At 37.3% G+C, this 15,966-nt stretch overlaps 1 protein-coding gene across 1 annotated transcript in view; it reads right to left on the bottom strand.

Moving 5' to 3' along the window:
- The window catches only part of LOC104953362 (electrogenic sodium bicarbonate cotransporter 1-like), a 42,064-nt gene extending 26,295 nt beyond the window's left edge, over positions 1-15,769 (bottom strand). The window contains exons 1-8 of the mRNA XM_010780300.1: positions 15,765-15,769; positions 15,211-15,371; positions 13,416-13,568; positions 9,171-9,247; positions 4,078-4,235; positions 3,215-3,302; positions 2,247-2,401; positions 1,134-1,244 (exon numbers count right to left, since the gene is read on the bottom strand). Coding sequence (XP_010778602.1) covers positions 1,134-1,244; positions 2,247-2,401; positions 3,215-3,302; positions 4,078-4,235; positions 9,171-9,247; positions 13,416-13,568; positions 15,211-15,371; positions 15,765-15,769 — 908 coding nt within the window. The remainder of the gene's footprint in view (positions 1-1,133; positions 1,245-2,246; positions 2,402-3,214; positions 3,303-4,077; positions 4,236-9,170; positions 9,248-13,415; positions 13,569-15,210; positions 15,372-15,764) is intronic.
- Between the last annotated feature and the right edge of the window lie 197 nt (positions 15,770-15,966).

The following is a 15,966-nucleotide window of genomic DNA, read 5'->3' as shown; positions in this document are numbered from 1 at the left end:
CCGTCAACTTCAGCTACCGTACTAAAACGAGTGGCGATCTGTTCATCTGTCATACTGATCATACAGTCAATAACTTTGTTGTTATTAGCATCTGGTTAGCTAGCTATGCTAACGAATATAAGAAGCTTTTTCTCCAACCAGTGAGGTGAAGGCACATCTTTAAAAATAAGAGAATAAAGTAAACAGGTATACAATACGATATGACAGTAAATAAAAGTTGTTATTAATAAACAAGAATACAGTTTGAAAGGGGAGTGATTTGTAAAATATCCATAAAGAAAAATACATCTGCTTCAAGTTCTGTTTCATATGGATGTTGAGAGATGTATCCATAGATCTCCTAATGTTGCTCTCAAAGTGCACCAGATTGATGCTTTTAACTTCAACATTTAAAAAAAAATCTTCCCGGGGAGGTGAGGACTCCCCTAGAGGAGGTTAGGTCCCGTCCCCCCCCGACTATTAAATCACGTCAACATGGATAGGAAACGAAATACATTTGCACATATCTTGTGTCCAATATACTTTCTGTTTTGGTGGTCATGCCACAACCGTGCACGTGAATTCATTCACGAGTCATGGTGAAATATCTGGATTAAGAGTTTGCTTTTTCTTTGCACGGCATGAAAGAAAGGCGAAATGAATGGGCTGTGATTTTAGTATTTTTAAGCAGAGGTCAATCATTTGTACGGCCCTCGGAGGATGTTTAAAAATTGAAATGGCCCTTGAGAGGAAAAAGGTTCCCCACCCCTGAGCTAGAGAAACATTTTATGTTGGATATGTACCTAAAGTATGCTGAGAACTGCAATACAAGAATCTTTTTCAAAAACATGTCTTATGCAACAGTGCTTTGGCATTTTTCTCTGGATAACAGTAGGATTATTGTGTACTGTTTTAAAATGTATTTTAGCTGTTGAATGTTCATGTTATACTGTTTGAAATGCCTTGGAATGAATAAACAGAATGAAAGATGAATGAATATACACAAGCTGTCCATTTTTCATTGCTCCTACTGCTTAAGGCAAGTAACTTTTCGAAGACCTTTCAATGGTTATTTAGTTAAGGATCCACAGGAACCCGGATTCTTGTATAAACAGATATTTCAACATATTTGTTTTCTCTCCACAATTTCATACTTTCCGGTCTTCTTCAGCTCGTCACCTGTAGCGTGTCCCCCTCCACCGTGACCTCCATCATGAGGCATGTCTCCGTTCATATGAGAGTCTCCTCCTGCATACATGTTTTTCCTGAAATACAGAAAAACACCCACAGTTTTGTTCAGTTTTGCAGGGCACTTCACCTTAAAGTTATCTGGACCATGTCTTTTTTTTTTAACACTACTGAAGGTAACAGCTTGCAGTTTTTTGCTGTGAAAATGTCAGTGTCAGCATTTTGTCATGGCCTTTTCTTGAGTTTTAAATCAGACGATGTACGTGATTAAATAGTCTGATTGATCAGTGCTCACATTCAGTATGTTTCTAGTTTAATGAGTCAAACTGTGAGTTTTAAATAAAACACACAGCTGCTCTTTCATATTTTATTTATTTAAACACTTTGCTGTACAGCTTGACGCACTTCAGTGATTTTGCAACCTTTGCTGTTCTATAACGTTATGTAGTCAGTGCATACACATCATACCGATCGACAGATGTGTGTCTCTTTACATATTTAATGCAAGAAAGTCTTGTACGTACTAGCATTTTCTTAGTTTTCAGGTGATTCAATGTGATGTGATTTTCCATAGTTGGAACCTGTTGCAGACACTTTTTACACTTTGATTCCAGCTGCTTCTAAAGCTTAACACCTCACTGGATATACTGTATAACAGAGGTGAATGTTTTGCAAGTACAAAGTAAGTCTCAAGATTCCTCTATGTGGAAACAGGTTTAATGAATGACCAGCGGACAACTACGCAGCTTGTAGAATCAGTGTAGTCTTAGATAAGATAACAACTAGGAAAGTCACTTTTTACAATCCTCAAGTTACTAGAAAACTACTCTCAGAAAGTGAAATTATTTTTCACACGGCCCTCTGTGCTGGTAGAAATCTATAGAGTGTAAAGACATAAAGCTGTATGTGAGCTCTATTGGTCTGCTACCTGGAAGTGTTTCTAACTAATAGACAGCATGCTCTTTAATTTAAACGCCAACATTGTGCAGTGTTAAACAAACCATTGTGTGTATATTCAGCAGAGCTAAAGAATCATCAGTAAGTAGGATTGTGATAGCTTCACATTAAAAGTGTTTGACCTTTTGTCAGAGGAGGGCAGGGATTTGGGAGGCTCTATCCTGATGGCTGGGTCCCACTCTCCAGGAGGAAGCACGATCACCTCGTCCAGGAACTCATCGATACCGGCCAGCAGGTCTTCTCTGTCCTTGGCCTTATACGCAATGTCATGAAATACCTGAACACAAACAGAGAGGGACGAGGCATTTAAGTGTAAATTAAATCTGCCAAATGCAATATCCTACAAAGAACAAACAAACTATTGTGGTATAGAGCACCAATGGAGCAATGTTGATCATCCCAAAACCCTTTGGATGTATTTTACCAATAAAATGTGTAGTTTCAGACTAGAAATATACTATTTGTGTCTGAATACAATTGGAAAACTACTACTGCTCACATTAGACTGAATTTACAAGCAACATTTTTTAAATGTAGGTTTGTATCTGGTCGAAATACTTTAATATACAAATGTTGATACAATGAATACTAAAAATAAACACTTTTTCCTCAGAGGACCACTTTAAGTGTATTCCTGATTCATAAAACATACTTTTCCTTGGTTAACTTTATTAATTAATACCGTGTTAAAAAATGGTTGAATAAAATGATGGTCTAACAGGAAGTGCGCGTCTCATGTTTTTGGGAAATTGATTGTCATCCTACACAGGATGGATAAATGGATCAACAGCTGAGAACATTATCCAATTGAATACCAAAATACCATAAGCTCTTTCACAAAATTGAACAAAATGTAACTTGAATAAATATTACACGTTTCAGACATGGTTATTAGCAGTCATTCATTCCTTTTTTTCTATGTTCCTATTTACCGCCAATCCATTTCTTGATGGGTAGGACCTTTGTTAACAAAACTGGCAAAGCAACAACTGTAAGTCAGATATAGGTTACAGCTACAACACGCCTATCTCCGGGCTTAAGCCGATGATAGTATCTTGACAGGCTTACAGCTGATGTGTGGCAGTCTCACCTCATCTGACATCAGCGTGGCGATGGCTCGGCCAATCTCATGGTACGAATTGGCTTTGCCTTTGGGTCCAAGCAAGATGAATAAAAATCTGCCAATGGGACAAAATCATTGAGTAAGTGTGTAGGTAATGTAATGTGTCGTCATTTAATGGATACAGCTTTGAATTGAGTATAAATCTGTGAGGTAATATCCATGAAATAATTATGCTTTTCTCATCATCTGCAGCCTTTTCATTTTCACAGAACAAACTCTTGAGTGAACAGTTATTCACATATTTCTAAGCTTTGGACACACTCACTACAAGCACAAATATCATCATTTGGTCCAATCCATCCATTGAGATCCTTCCCAAATATTTTCCATGCTACATTATATGTGTTTTACATTAATATGCCTATGACACAATATGTCAACATAGCAGAGAAATCTCTTAAGGACATATTATATAACGTACGAGTTCAACAGGACTTCAGCATTGCTTTATGTCTCCTTGTTTACAACAACACTACTGACACCAGTTTAGTGTCGTACCTGTAGTTTTATGAACCTCATCAAAAGCCAGAGAACAAACAGTTAGACACAATAAAGGAAAAGCCTATACAAACTAATCCAAACTGTTATGTTAACTATGCAATTACAGATAAATAAAAAATATAGGTGTACTGACATCTATATGACTTGTACCCACTTTTTTGTTTTGTTTCGGGAGCATATTTTCAGACTTTTAAAAAAAAATCTTTTTACAGATTTCTATTGGCCTTATGAAACCTTGGTATCTGTTAGGACATGTTGGACTGATGCATCTTTCACTAGTTTTACTTGAGCTTAAGAATTCCTTTAGTTCAGACACAAATCTCAGCCACCTTGTGGGAACAGGGACCTCTGTTAAGGCTCCCAGCATCACAGCTTGCTGCAGACGAACAAACGCCACAAACGGTGAGTCCAGGAAGTCCACCTCCCCCACCAGCACATTGGAGGCCTCGGCGTCTCTCGGCAACTTCTTCATGAACTTGTTCCTCAGCTGAAAGTACAAAAGAGGAGACATTAAGTGTTATGTTCACACCAGCAAGCTACTCGACACGGAATTAAACAACCTATATCAAACAGGACAATCCCTTTCAGCCTAAATACCAAACCAGGTATCTAGGTAAGAAACAAGTAGTAACATTAGGTCCGTATTTCTTTCTCTTCTAGTGACGGTGAGATGTCTAAATATGGGGTCAGACACCTGCTGGGCTTCACAGGTTCAACAACTCAAAAAGACATTAAAGTCTTGCAAATGTGTTTTTGAGAAGCTGTTTCCAAGTTGTAAAAGAAAGGGAACATACCAGTGTTTTTGCATGTTTAACCCACTAAAGTGTTTAATTTCTGTTCTTTCTTGGAACATATACTAGTGATAACGTAGGTTTTTTTGGATTCAAATGGCTGGAAGATCTAACTAATTAAAGAATAACTACACACACTGTTTGTTTGATGAAAAGAGAACCAAGTAAGAATGACCTCTTTGTTAAGTAATTTGGACTGAGAAGATCCCCATTCATTTAATCTACTCGTATTTCTATGCCACAATGCTATTTGCTTCATTAGATGTTCCATATAATACAAATAGTTGAATGTTTATGACCAGATAGAGATCATTAATAAATAGATCAAAGAAAAAGAACCATAAACATCAAGACAAGATTGTCATGGACAACTAGTGGGTTATTTATTCACTTTAAAACAGCAGAGCAAGCAGGAATCATTTACTGAGACCCAGCAAGTGACAATTCAAAGCACCTCTGAATCATTTATGGTCCCATTCAAGTGTGTTTTTCATAAACATTAGTGCAAATAACACTATTTTATTTAACAGTTCAACTTGAATTTTGAAGACAATTAATTCAGATAAACAAAAAACAGAAGTAAGCGGGTTCTTATTCAGCGGGAAAGAGGCTCCATAGGTCCACTGGTTTCAAATAAATAGAAGGATTAGATGCACTTATTTAATGAATTAGGCCCATTCGCAACCTATACAAAAACCCTTAAGATAATGTAAAAACATGTTGCAAAGTTATGTGAAACTGGACAGAATATACATTTTTGGTCAATATGTATACGCAATATAGCTAGTGTATATCAAAGCGGTGAAATTTAATATTTGCCCATTTTATTTCAATTGTAACCACATGCACATGCAAAATGTGTGCACGATGCAATAAAGATGTCAAATGGATTGGACTAAGAAGATCACTAAGATCTATAATGCTTCATTATCTCAACTCTGGCGCATTATAAAAATAAACACTTAATTTTCCTCTGATTTTAGGTGGACCACAGTGTTAACTTGCTGTTTAGGTTTCTTCTATTTTATAAGTATTCTTTCATGTAAAGCCTTGTTAAAATAAACCACCTGTCCACATACAGTATCTGTGAATACCAAGCTGAGGAAGACTACTATCTGTCTTTTTAAAATCCACTGAGCCAGGATTTAAATTGGATTAGATCACAAACAACTCTGGCATTTTCTCCAATCAAAGTAAGGCTGCCAGTAAGCCACACATACTACTGTAGAAAACAAAACAACTCAGCATTCATCCATTCACACCCATTCATGCAGAGACAGAGGTTGCCATTCGATTGAAATAGAAATACAAAATACAACTCCAATTGGAGGGCATCTTGCCCAAAGACAGATTGGCGTGCTGACTGCGGGGGTTAGGATCGAACCCCCAACCTTGAAATGTAATGCCATAGACCTCAGCGATCAATGGAAGGGAGCCGTAACAAACTAAGTCAGACAGCAGTTTCCTCATTGTAAAATAAAATGGGTCCAAAATAAGATAAAGTAAGAATAAAACTGTAAATAAAGAGACTTATTTTCTTCATCATTGGTTTCAACCAACAATAACAACGTTTAAAAACAGGACAAAAAGAACAAAATGGCTGTTATTCACACGCCAAAAATACAGATAATGCACTGACAGGCTCGCTGCCATTAACCTCTGAGGACTTGAATCCCATAAACTTGTTCTTCTTGGCAAAATCCCATTAGCGGCTTTAGAGGCGTGTTGGCAAGACATTTGTCTGTAAATGATTGATCCGAAAGTTAACCTGCGTAACTTCACACCCTGACCTGAGTCCGATCATTGCTAATCCATAAACTACGCACATGCATGTGTTCCCGTCACACTTCAGTCTGAACCGCCATGATGCACAAATCTACTTGTACACATTTTTAAGATCCTAAATCACATTACTTTTTGTTAAAATTGTTGTACTGCTCAGTGCTCCCTACCTCTTAAAAGGGTTAGTTTACATACATTCCCCAAAAATAATTATTATTAATTGCCTGTAGTAGTTCTCATAATAATAATAATAATAATAATAATAATAATAATAATAATAATAGATGAGACTTGTATAGCGCTTTTCTAGAAACTCAAAGACGCTTTGACAGAGAATAACAAAAAATTGTGTATTATTTACGTTTCTACATTTCTATGAAGATGGAATTAATGATATTTGCCTGATTTATGTTGGGATGGTTGAAAAATGTGCAGATATTATAAATTACTATTTTCAAATAGATAAGATATGTTACACACCAGGTACCACAACATTCTCCGTCGAACAATGCAGCGATGAACCAAGATTTTAGTGATTGAAACTCTACACTTTTTATAATTTAGCACCGAATATTACTTCTGAATGTGTTTCTGCCTCTAACTTCGTGTCGAGAGGTGACATGTGGTCAGTAATGAGGGCCTGTGGGATCAGAGGAAATGTCTGAATGGTATTTATAGTCTGATTTTTTGTGGAAGAGCTTCAGTTTAGGAGATGTGCATCCTGTCTGCATGTCTGTCCCACAGGAGGACTAACTGGGTTGGTTTGACCTAATTCTCTCCCCCCATGTAGAGGCCTATTCTGGTGTGAGATGAACCAATGGCTGCTGTGAACTCTAACTATTCCGCTATCAATGGTGTTCACAGTTAGGTGTTTACATTAAGGAGTAAGCATCTCACCAATGCATATTTCCTACATTACCTTTTGCAAAATAATGTGATATTGTGGTGACTTTTCACCGTGTGATTCGTGTGTGTTGCAACCCGGACCCGTTAGTGAGGCTACCGGGGTTTGACGTCATTCATGCTAGCTGGTTACACAGAGCAGCACCTGTACTTACGTCTTCTTGATTAATGAATAATAAAGTGTGGAAGTCAATTCTGAATACACCGCCTCTGACTCCCGTTCATTGGCTCTACAATATATAGTTTAGTTTTGCCACTAATCCCATCTCAGAAGTCAAGAATCCCCTCAAAATGGAAAATTAAACTAAAACTAAGGAACTTAAGGTCTCTTATAATAAGACATTTTGATTTCAAGTATTTTTTAAATTATAAAGTGGGTGACTTTTTTCTCTTTGGGCCTATTAATGCTGTAAAAGTATCAAACCATTTCGGAAATACCAACCAATCAGTGCTGACGGGGATTTTTTTAAAGGATGGGTTCGAAGCATTTAAAACAGAGGGAGAATACAGGTATTCTTAGAAAATATTGAGAAAAAATAAGTTTTTAGAAAAACACTGAATCATTTGAATGAATAGAAACCCAAAAAACGTGATCCTGAAAGTGAGTATAATACGTTAACTTGCAACGAGTGCATTGAGCCCAGCATAGGTGCTTCTACATCACATATGAATATAAATATAAACACTATGAAGTACATGATTGAGTAAAAGCTAAATAATCTTTATCAATACAGCACTAAGTGGCTTCAAAACCAATTAAGACAGCGTTCATTTTCTCCCAGATGCTTGGTAACCATTGAAGAAGCTAAAATATTTCATCTGCTACAAAAATGAGGGAAATTCATTGATAAACACAAAGAGAAAGTCCTCCATATCTCCTCTCAGTGGGACAAATAATCTATGACCTACTGTATCTTAAAGTTGTAGTGGACTGGAAAATAATTTGCATGTTATTACATGTTACTTGTTAGACGCTTTTATCCAAAGCGACATACATACTCAATACTGTGGACAATCCCCACATAACAGGAGCAATTTGGGGTGAAGTGTCTTGCCAAGGGACGCAACGACATGCTGACTGTAGTGGGGTTTGAACCTGTGACCCCCTGATCTGAACACCAAGGCTCTATCCACTGCGCAACACGCCTTCCCTGAATGAATGTATGTTTGGGTGTCTACTTTTCGTTGTCACTTAATCATTGATTTAGTATTAATTTGTCTTTCTGTTAGTCATTGTTCCAAAGATCCTTTGCCTAAGCGTCATCCTCGCTTCAACAAGTAGAATTATGACATAAGAAATTGGATATATGTACTACAGACTTGGCTGTGGCAGGTTGAATCCAGCTGCAGCAGGCCGGGTGATGACGACAGCAGATGGGACAGTGTACGGTACTTTAGACAATCTAAACTCTGCTCTGAGCCAGCACTGGTTCCTGCACCTCTGCAGTGGATAAAGCTACTAACATGTTAGCTTTGCAACGCCAGCCAGTGATTTTGTCCTTTTGGTCCAGCTATACTTTAAAAGGCATCTGAGTCATTTCAAGAAAATTGTTGAATAAATGACGGACAATAGCACGTTTACCACACTTCTTTTTGCACGACACAATCAATAAGATATTTAGCTTTTGATTTCTGAAAATATCTATTACAACTTTTTCAATGTTGTTAAAGCACCTAAAAATAATTTAAATAAGATGAACCTTGGAGATTTTCTATTATGATTTCTATACTTCCTAGATTTATCTGATATGTAAAAACGCTCACAATAATTCTCATAGAGATTTTAAGACATCGTAATTGGATGAATCTGTTCATAAAATATTTGCCACCTGTCAATAGAAACAACAACAGAAACATCAGCTTCATATTCAAAGTAATACAAATGTTTTTCTTGTATTCTATGTTAATAAATTAACTTGCACAATCAAGTCATTAGGCTGACTCACCTGGTCTTTTTCTGGTTTGTCAGAAATGTCGTTCATACTGCTGGAGGTCCGGTTCCGGGGAGTTGTAGCAGGACTATCTGTAAAAAAAACATATCAACCCTGTAGAGTTAGATCTTGGTGAAGGTGAAGCTGGTCAAAGAACTAAAGTGGGGATAAAAAGGATGGCAGAGACCGCAACAAAGCCAGTGGCCCAGACAGTTTGCTCCCCATGCAGCATCAACACGCCACAACAAGGCAACAGTGTTTGAAAGCATAAAGATGTTTCTGCCACCATTAACTAACACCGGAGGACACGTTCCTGACTAAATGATGGTCACTGTTTAAGCTAACTTTAAAGTATTGTACTCATATGTTCATTGTCTATTAAGGATAGCCCTGGTTTGAAGAAAGCCTTCTGAAAATTGAAAAAGAGCCACACATAAACAATTTTCAGTCAGATGTGGAATTTTCCATTATATTTTCTAAGATCAGCCTATGTATCAGTATATGATCATTTCCGCCAGTATAAAACCTTACCAACTCTTTCAACCATTTGTGATATGGTATTTAACACCATACAGCACAAAAACACAAAAAGTGTTTGGCCCACTTAATTCTACGACAATCATGAAATGTTTTTTTGTGTAGACTTGGCTAAAATGCCCAAAGCATTGCCTCCTAAAAAAAATGTAAATACACAAATGACCATTGGATTATCTTTACATCAAAGCGGTAGTGTGTTCCTCCATTGAGGCAGGTGAGCAGCAGACTAATGCTCTGCTGACTTCTGGTTTTAACCCGTCAACTTGAGTGTTGAAGATCTGACAGCCGAACGTGACCTCACTTTCTTCCTGGAGATGTCAGGGATGAGAGAGAGTATCCACAGCGGTACACATCTCAGAGAGCAAATTCTGAAGCCACTGTAGCCTTTCTTACAACTGCCACCTGAGGATTTCGGGTAATAACATGCTTGACAGTGTGATGCAGCCGATGTAAATGATGTAGAGTAGATACAGTAATAAAGTAAACAGGATTCCTAGCCAAATATAGATTGAAGGATTTGGAAATAACATTTAAATAAAGGCAGAGTTAGAAGTAGAGTTGTATGAGGAACTTGTATATAGTCAGTCAGACAGGGTAAATATATTTTAGCCACGTGAAAAAAAAATCTATATCGGTTTAGTGTACTCTATATTTAAAATATTTTACCTCGCCGTCAAACAGCTATTCTACGTTCGGTAGACAAATCTGTTAAACTAATAGGAATGAAAAACTATTCAAAGCCACTACTACATAAAGCCAATTACTGACTACTGTACTTTATACATTGGGACAGGTGACATTTTACACTACAGCTTTTATGACGTTCCAACTGCAGCTAACCATTTTCCATTTTGACCGTTTTCACTCACATGATGTGACGAAAGTCAAATGTTCCAATGAGTCACATGGATATGGAATACTAAAAGAGTTACTGAGGCATTTTAAGATAAATAATATTTGGATTGGCATGGCAAATTGGCTATATTTGGTATTTTTAAAGAGGCCTCAGTTGGTCAAATTAATTCATATATAGGTTTAATGTTTCTGTTCATACAAATACTAGCAATGATTCAGAACGGATCGGTTGTCTGCAGTGTGAACGTAGACGTGGTTCAGGTCACTTACTAAGCCAGTCCATGCTGGTACTTCTTTGGTTCTGCAAGTCCTCCATTGATATGTGACCCGACAGGCAAGTCACAGAATTGTCAAGAGGACTACGAGCTTTATTAGCAGCAGCAGGTTAACAAACCCAATCCAGGAAAGCAGAAAAGGAGGAAAAAGAGACAGAAGGAAGAGTTGATAGACAAGCCCACTGCCAAAGCAAGGTATTTGTTAGGAAAACACAATCAAGTAGTTAAAAGAGGAAAACATGTCATTTTATGTGCAGAGAAGTAAGGAAAGAGAAGTGGGGTCATTACATCTGGAGGCAATGGGCCATTGGAGAGCGTTATTTTGACAGGAGTCCAATTGTATTATAATAAACGAGAGGATGTACTTTATCCTTGTAAAGTTTAGTATCAATTATAATTATCAGTGAAGCTTGTTATCTCAGAACTTTTTATATGACAGGTTTCCATTTGGCCATTCCATGAACAGGGAGCTTTTCTTTTGATGGAATCATAAACCGGCTTCATAAATCTGATAGCAGGTCATTAATAACTTCACTCTCCAAGGACCCATGGCTGCTAACAGATTAATTACATTGTCAATACAATGAAACATTCATTCATTTAATGTGTTACAATCAAAGCACCCATTTGAGTTTTGGATATCAGTGTGTGTCAGGGCTGTCACTTTACTTTTGATCGCACTGCTGTAGAGACTGATTAAAGGCATGTAGCTTTCAGTTCAAGACGTTTTAAAGAGGGTAAAGAACAAAATGTAATACCTATTTGTATTTTGCAGTCATATGGACAGAAATGTGAAGGACATTCTAGAATAATTAAAGTGCATAAATTAATTGACCTGTTTAAACAACACATACATACAGTTAAATTGGTTTTGGCTTTTCTGTTCAGCATTCCATGTGCGGTTCCTCCTGTTTGATTGTCCCTAATGTTAACGTCTTCATACAAAGGCAGCTTTTGGATTCATTTAGGCTCCAATGCTAAGCCATGCATTAAACAGGGTATTATCTAAAAATCTAGCTAAATCTCAAATCTTAATCTTAGAGCGGTCGCCAAAATTATAATAACACTTTTTGGGGATGCTACATTTTGCCCAGTGTGGAAACCTTTATTATGGATTTTGATTCCATTGTTCCACCGAGCATATATCAACTTTGATGACCGATTTGCAGTTAAAAAAACAACAGTAGACCTATACAATCATGTTTATGTTAATAATGTACTTTTTTTTTTTTTTTAAGAACCTGAGGAAACCATGGTAATGTAAATCACTTATAAAGCGTTTTTTTCTTACAACTCTGTGCTGAGAAAGTAGTTACTTTAAATTGTTAAAGAATTTTGTTGAGTGAATTAATTTCAAAGGGCTCTGTATAAAACATGGGGCATATTATTGTTAAATTCATATCCTACAGCAGCTACAATTCTGTCAAGATCGCCAATTAGGTTTAGCATTAGTTTAAAAAATAAGTTTGTTCTGTGTGTACTCTTTGCATTATTTTGGAATCAGTTTTCTTGGTATTAACTTTCTGGTATAACTTTAAGTGAGGCAAAGTGACAGCCCTCCCTGTGTGATGAAAGAGTTGTTACATTATACGGTGAACTAAACATGATTCTCAGAAATGTCAACAACATGAAAAAAGAAAGAAGCGAGAATTATGTCAACCTCTGACTGCATTCGCTTTAAATTATAATCTCTCTAGTTCTCAGTTAGTCATATCCTTTCAAATGGCTCAGGTTTATGATCTCTCCTTTGGCCTTGGACTTTTTAAACCTAGTGTCATAAAACAACTCTTCAGAGTCAGAATTTACAGCTAAGTCTTGCTAATGCAATTCAATATGAAGCAACTGTAAATGCAGTTAGTACAGTTGCCTCAGTGAGTACATGATGTTAGAAGGATGGATTAGCAACAGACATCTAATGTCATTTCTCTAGTTGAATAAGAAATGTTGTAAATAGTTTGGTGAGAAAGTATAGTGAAGAAGCAGCGTTCAGTGACTATCCTCTGGAACAAACTGCCAAAAAACTGCACATCTGCTGCAGCTCTGACTTTTTTAAATCACGGCTGAAGAACATGAAGACTTTATTTGTTGCCTTTTATTACATTAAATAACTATTCATATCTTACAATGCATTGTAACTTTTATTATTGTATTGTATAACTATCTTGTTCTTATTTAGCTTGTTTTATTTGTATTTCCTTGGCTTTTAAAAAATATAAAAATGTAATATTATAGTGTTTTAATGTCATAAATCTTTTATTTTTTGTAAAACACTAAGGATCTCCTTCTGTTGAAATGCGTTGTATAAAAAACGCCTTCCATCCTTTACTATATTAGCATAAATAAGAATATTTCAAAATAAAGTTCAAGGGTCGATATTTTTGATCAGGTCTATAATAAAAAACAAACTACTCCCATTATAACTTGAGTGACAATAGAAAAAACTATATTTAACTAAGGGTTCGGGAAACTACCGCTTATTTAATTATAGGAGTAAAGTAGCTGATTTAGTTTCCTTTACACCATTTTAAAAGAAAAGAAGACTGCACCACACTGGCATCAGTATTACCGTTTTCCTGGTTGGAAAACAGCCTACTTGCACTGGAGACCGTCTTCCCGATGTCAGCCAGAGAGCGCAGGTTGGACTTCTTGGTCTGGTGGCGATGTCTCCGGAGCAACGTGTACATCACTTTGTCCTTCAGCTCTGGCTTCAGCTGGCCGATCTCTATTTGGTTGTCTGTGATCAGCTCTGAAGGTGCAGAGAGGGGAGAGGGAAAGAAGAGGGTGAGGAACGATGATTTCACTCTTTTTCTGGAGGGAAGAAAGCTTAACCACTGTTTTTAAGATTTGACAACTATATAATTAGACCCGCCAAAAAACTACTATTGTCTTGTAATTGCTTATTTCGTCGTAAAAACCTACATTTATTCAACTTGCAGGGTGGGAAAAACACCAGCAAAGCCTCATGTCAACTGACTTTATATGCAACATAGACATTACAATTTGAATTTAAATGTTTTAGCACATCATTATTTTTCTTACATGAATTCATCAAGAATTTGGAGCCAAAAAGAAAAATGAATACAAAACAAACCCTATCATAGGTCTATCTCTTCCCTTCGTGCAGCCTTCGGCAGTCTTAATTTAGTAACAACACAAAGCAAATGCATGAGGCGACATAAAAAGTCCCTTCACTTTTGCAAGGCTTTAATTAGTGCCACCCAGACTGTAATGCTCCTGTATGAAAGTCTTCCTGGCATCATGAAACGGCTCAATCAAAAGGTCTTGGCTATTTTTAAAAAGAAGGTCAGGAGCCTCAATGGTGAAAGATAGAAGCCTCAGGGAGTTCCTCTTCTTGTGGAGGGGCAGCGCTGTTAATGGCCCATCAGTCAAGCCTGCCGGCCTCAAAGCAAGAGGCCCAGCTCCACTGTGTTCGCTCAGTCCGTGCAGCGCTCTCAATTACATCACATTAATCACTCGCAACTGGTAACTCTTCCTCCGGCTCCCTCATGCAGACAAAAAGGAAGAGGGTTGGCTGTCCTCAAATAAGGAAGTGTGTGTCCGTTTACAAACTACTATTTGAGTTCCTCACTGTTCCAACATCAAGTACAGTATTGGATGGACTAGACTATGGAAGCGACCTTTTGTTTCACTTAAAGCGAAACAGAGGAAGGAAGTAAATCCTCAGAGCCCCTTGTGTGATGGCAGGAATCAATAAACCTGCACGCAACACATCGTACATCACAGAGCAGACAACATCTAACTGGCAGACGAGTTTTCTTCTGACCTTCTTCATTGGGTAACAGTTAAAAAAAAGACATACACATTAAAACTCAACATGTGGAGTGATTATATGCCATAAAAAAAGCCTTGGCACAATTATTTTTCCCAGAATGATTTTGTTTTAAAGAGACAATAAAATGTATTTTATATGAATGTTTTTTTTAATGGTTACTGTGGGGTATGGTTAGGACGTTAGGTGACTTGTGTTTCTATTAAAAGGGCAATCCCCAGATTCTATATTTTAAAATGAATGTGGTAGTCATGAACAGTAGTATTCTGCCTGTGTAAACTGTAATGTCCTCTGTGGGTCTTGTAGAGTTTTGAAAAGTCTGCGAGACATTGAGTCATTTTAGTTTGGGCTTGAAGGGGATACATTTACAACAGAAAGCCTGTGTTACAAACTGATGATGACAACTTTGAAAGGCATATACAGCATGGAGAGTCTCATGAAAGCACTCTATATTAAGAAGCATTAAAAGGGGGATGAAGAATTTCAAGTTTTCTGTTTTCAATCAGTCTCTTACAAGTCCCCGAATCTTTTTGTGAAAAATGTGTGCTCTTTTAATAATGGTCAAGTACTGAGAAAACACCAACTCTAGCCAACTTACCAACAACCTGAGGTAGAGTGGAAGCTTCCAGGTCCAGCATGATGGTGCCCTTCTCTATGCACGTCCGCAGCTCAAAGAGGCTGTGTAAGGACAGCGTGGCCACATGGGGTTTACTCCAGCGTTCACCTCCTTTCTCTACCTTCTCCTCAAACTTGATCCACCTGGAGGAATGAAAAGGGGCAGAACAAGGATAGGATTAAACTGGGAACCTGAAGACAGCTACATACAGTAACAGATCATTTAAACAGGGCTTGATATGATCTTTTAGGCCATATTCTTTTAAGTACTTACAGTATGTGAAAGTGTAATTCAGCTCATTAAAGAATAATGAACTAACCTACAGATGGTGACCTTGTGAAATCAAGCATCAATACAGGATAACACAACATATGAACAGTTTTTACTGTATTAGTGTAAGGATTTACATTTTAGTTTTTCCATAATTTAAAGGTCCCATGTCATGGCCATTTCTACTGATCATATTTCCATTGTTGAGGTATACTAGAATAGATTTATATTGTGCAATTTTCCAAACTCACATTGGTTTCTCATACAGCATCTCTGTATAATATTTGTCTGACTCTGTCCTAAACGGCTTGGAGCTCCTGAGAAAAGGTTGAGTGTGTGTGTGTGTGTGTGTGTGTGTGTGTGTGTGTGTGTGTGTGTGTGTGTGTGTGTGTGTGTGTGTGTGTGTGTGTGTGTGTGTGTGTGTGTGTGTGTGTGTGTGTGTGTGTGTGTGTGTGTGTGTGTGTGTGT

This window comes from Notothenia coriiceps, unplaced genomic scaffold (assembly GCF_000735185.1).
Source record: "Notothenia coriiceps isolate Sejong01 unplaced genomic scaffold, NC01 NC01_scaffold00021557, whole genome shotgun sequence".
Taxonomy (NCBI): domain Eukaryota; kingdom Metazoa; phylum Chordata; class Actinopteri; order Perciformes; family Nototheniidae; genus Notothenia; species Notothenia coriiceps.
Note: the sequence above shows the minus strand (reverse complement) of the source record. Positions and strands in the feature narration are given on the sequence as shown.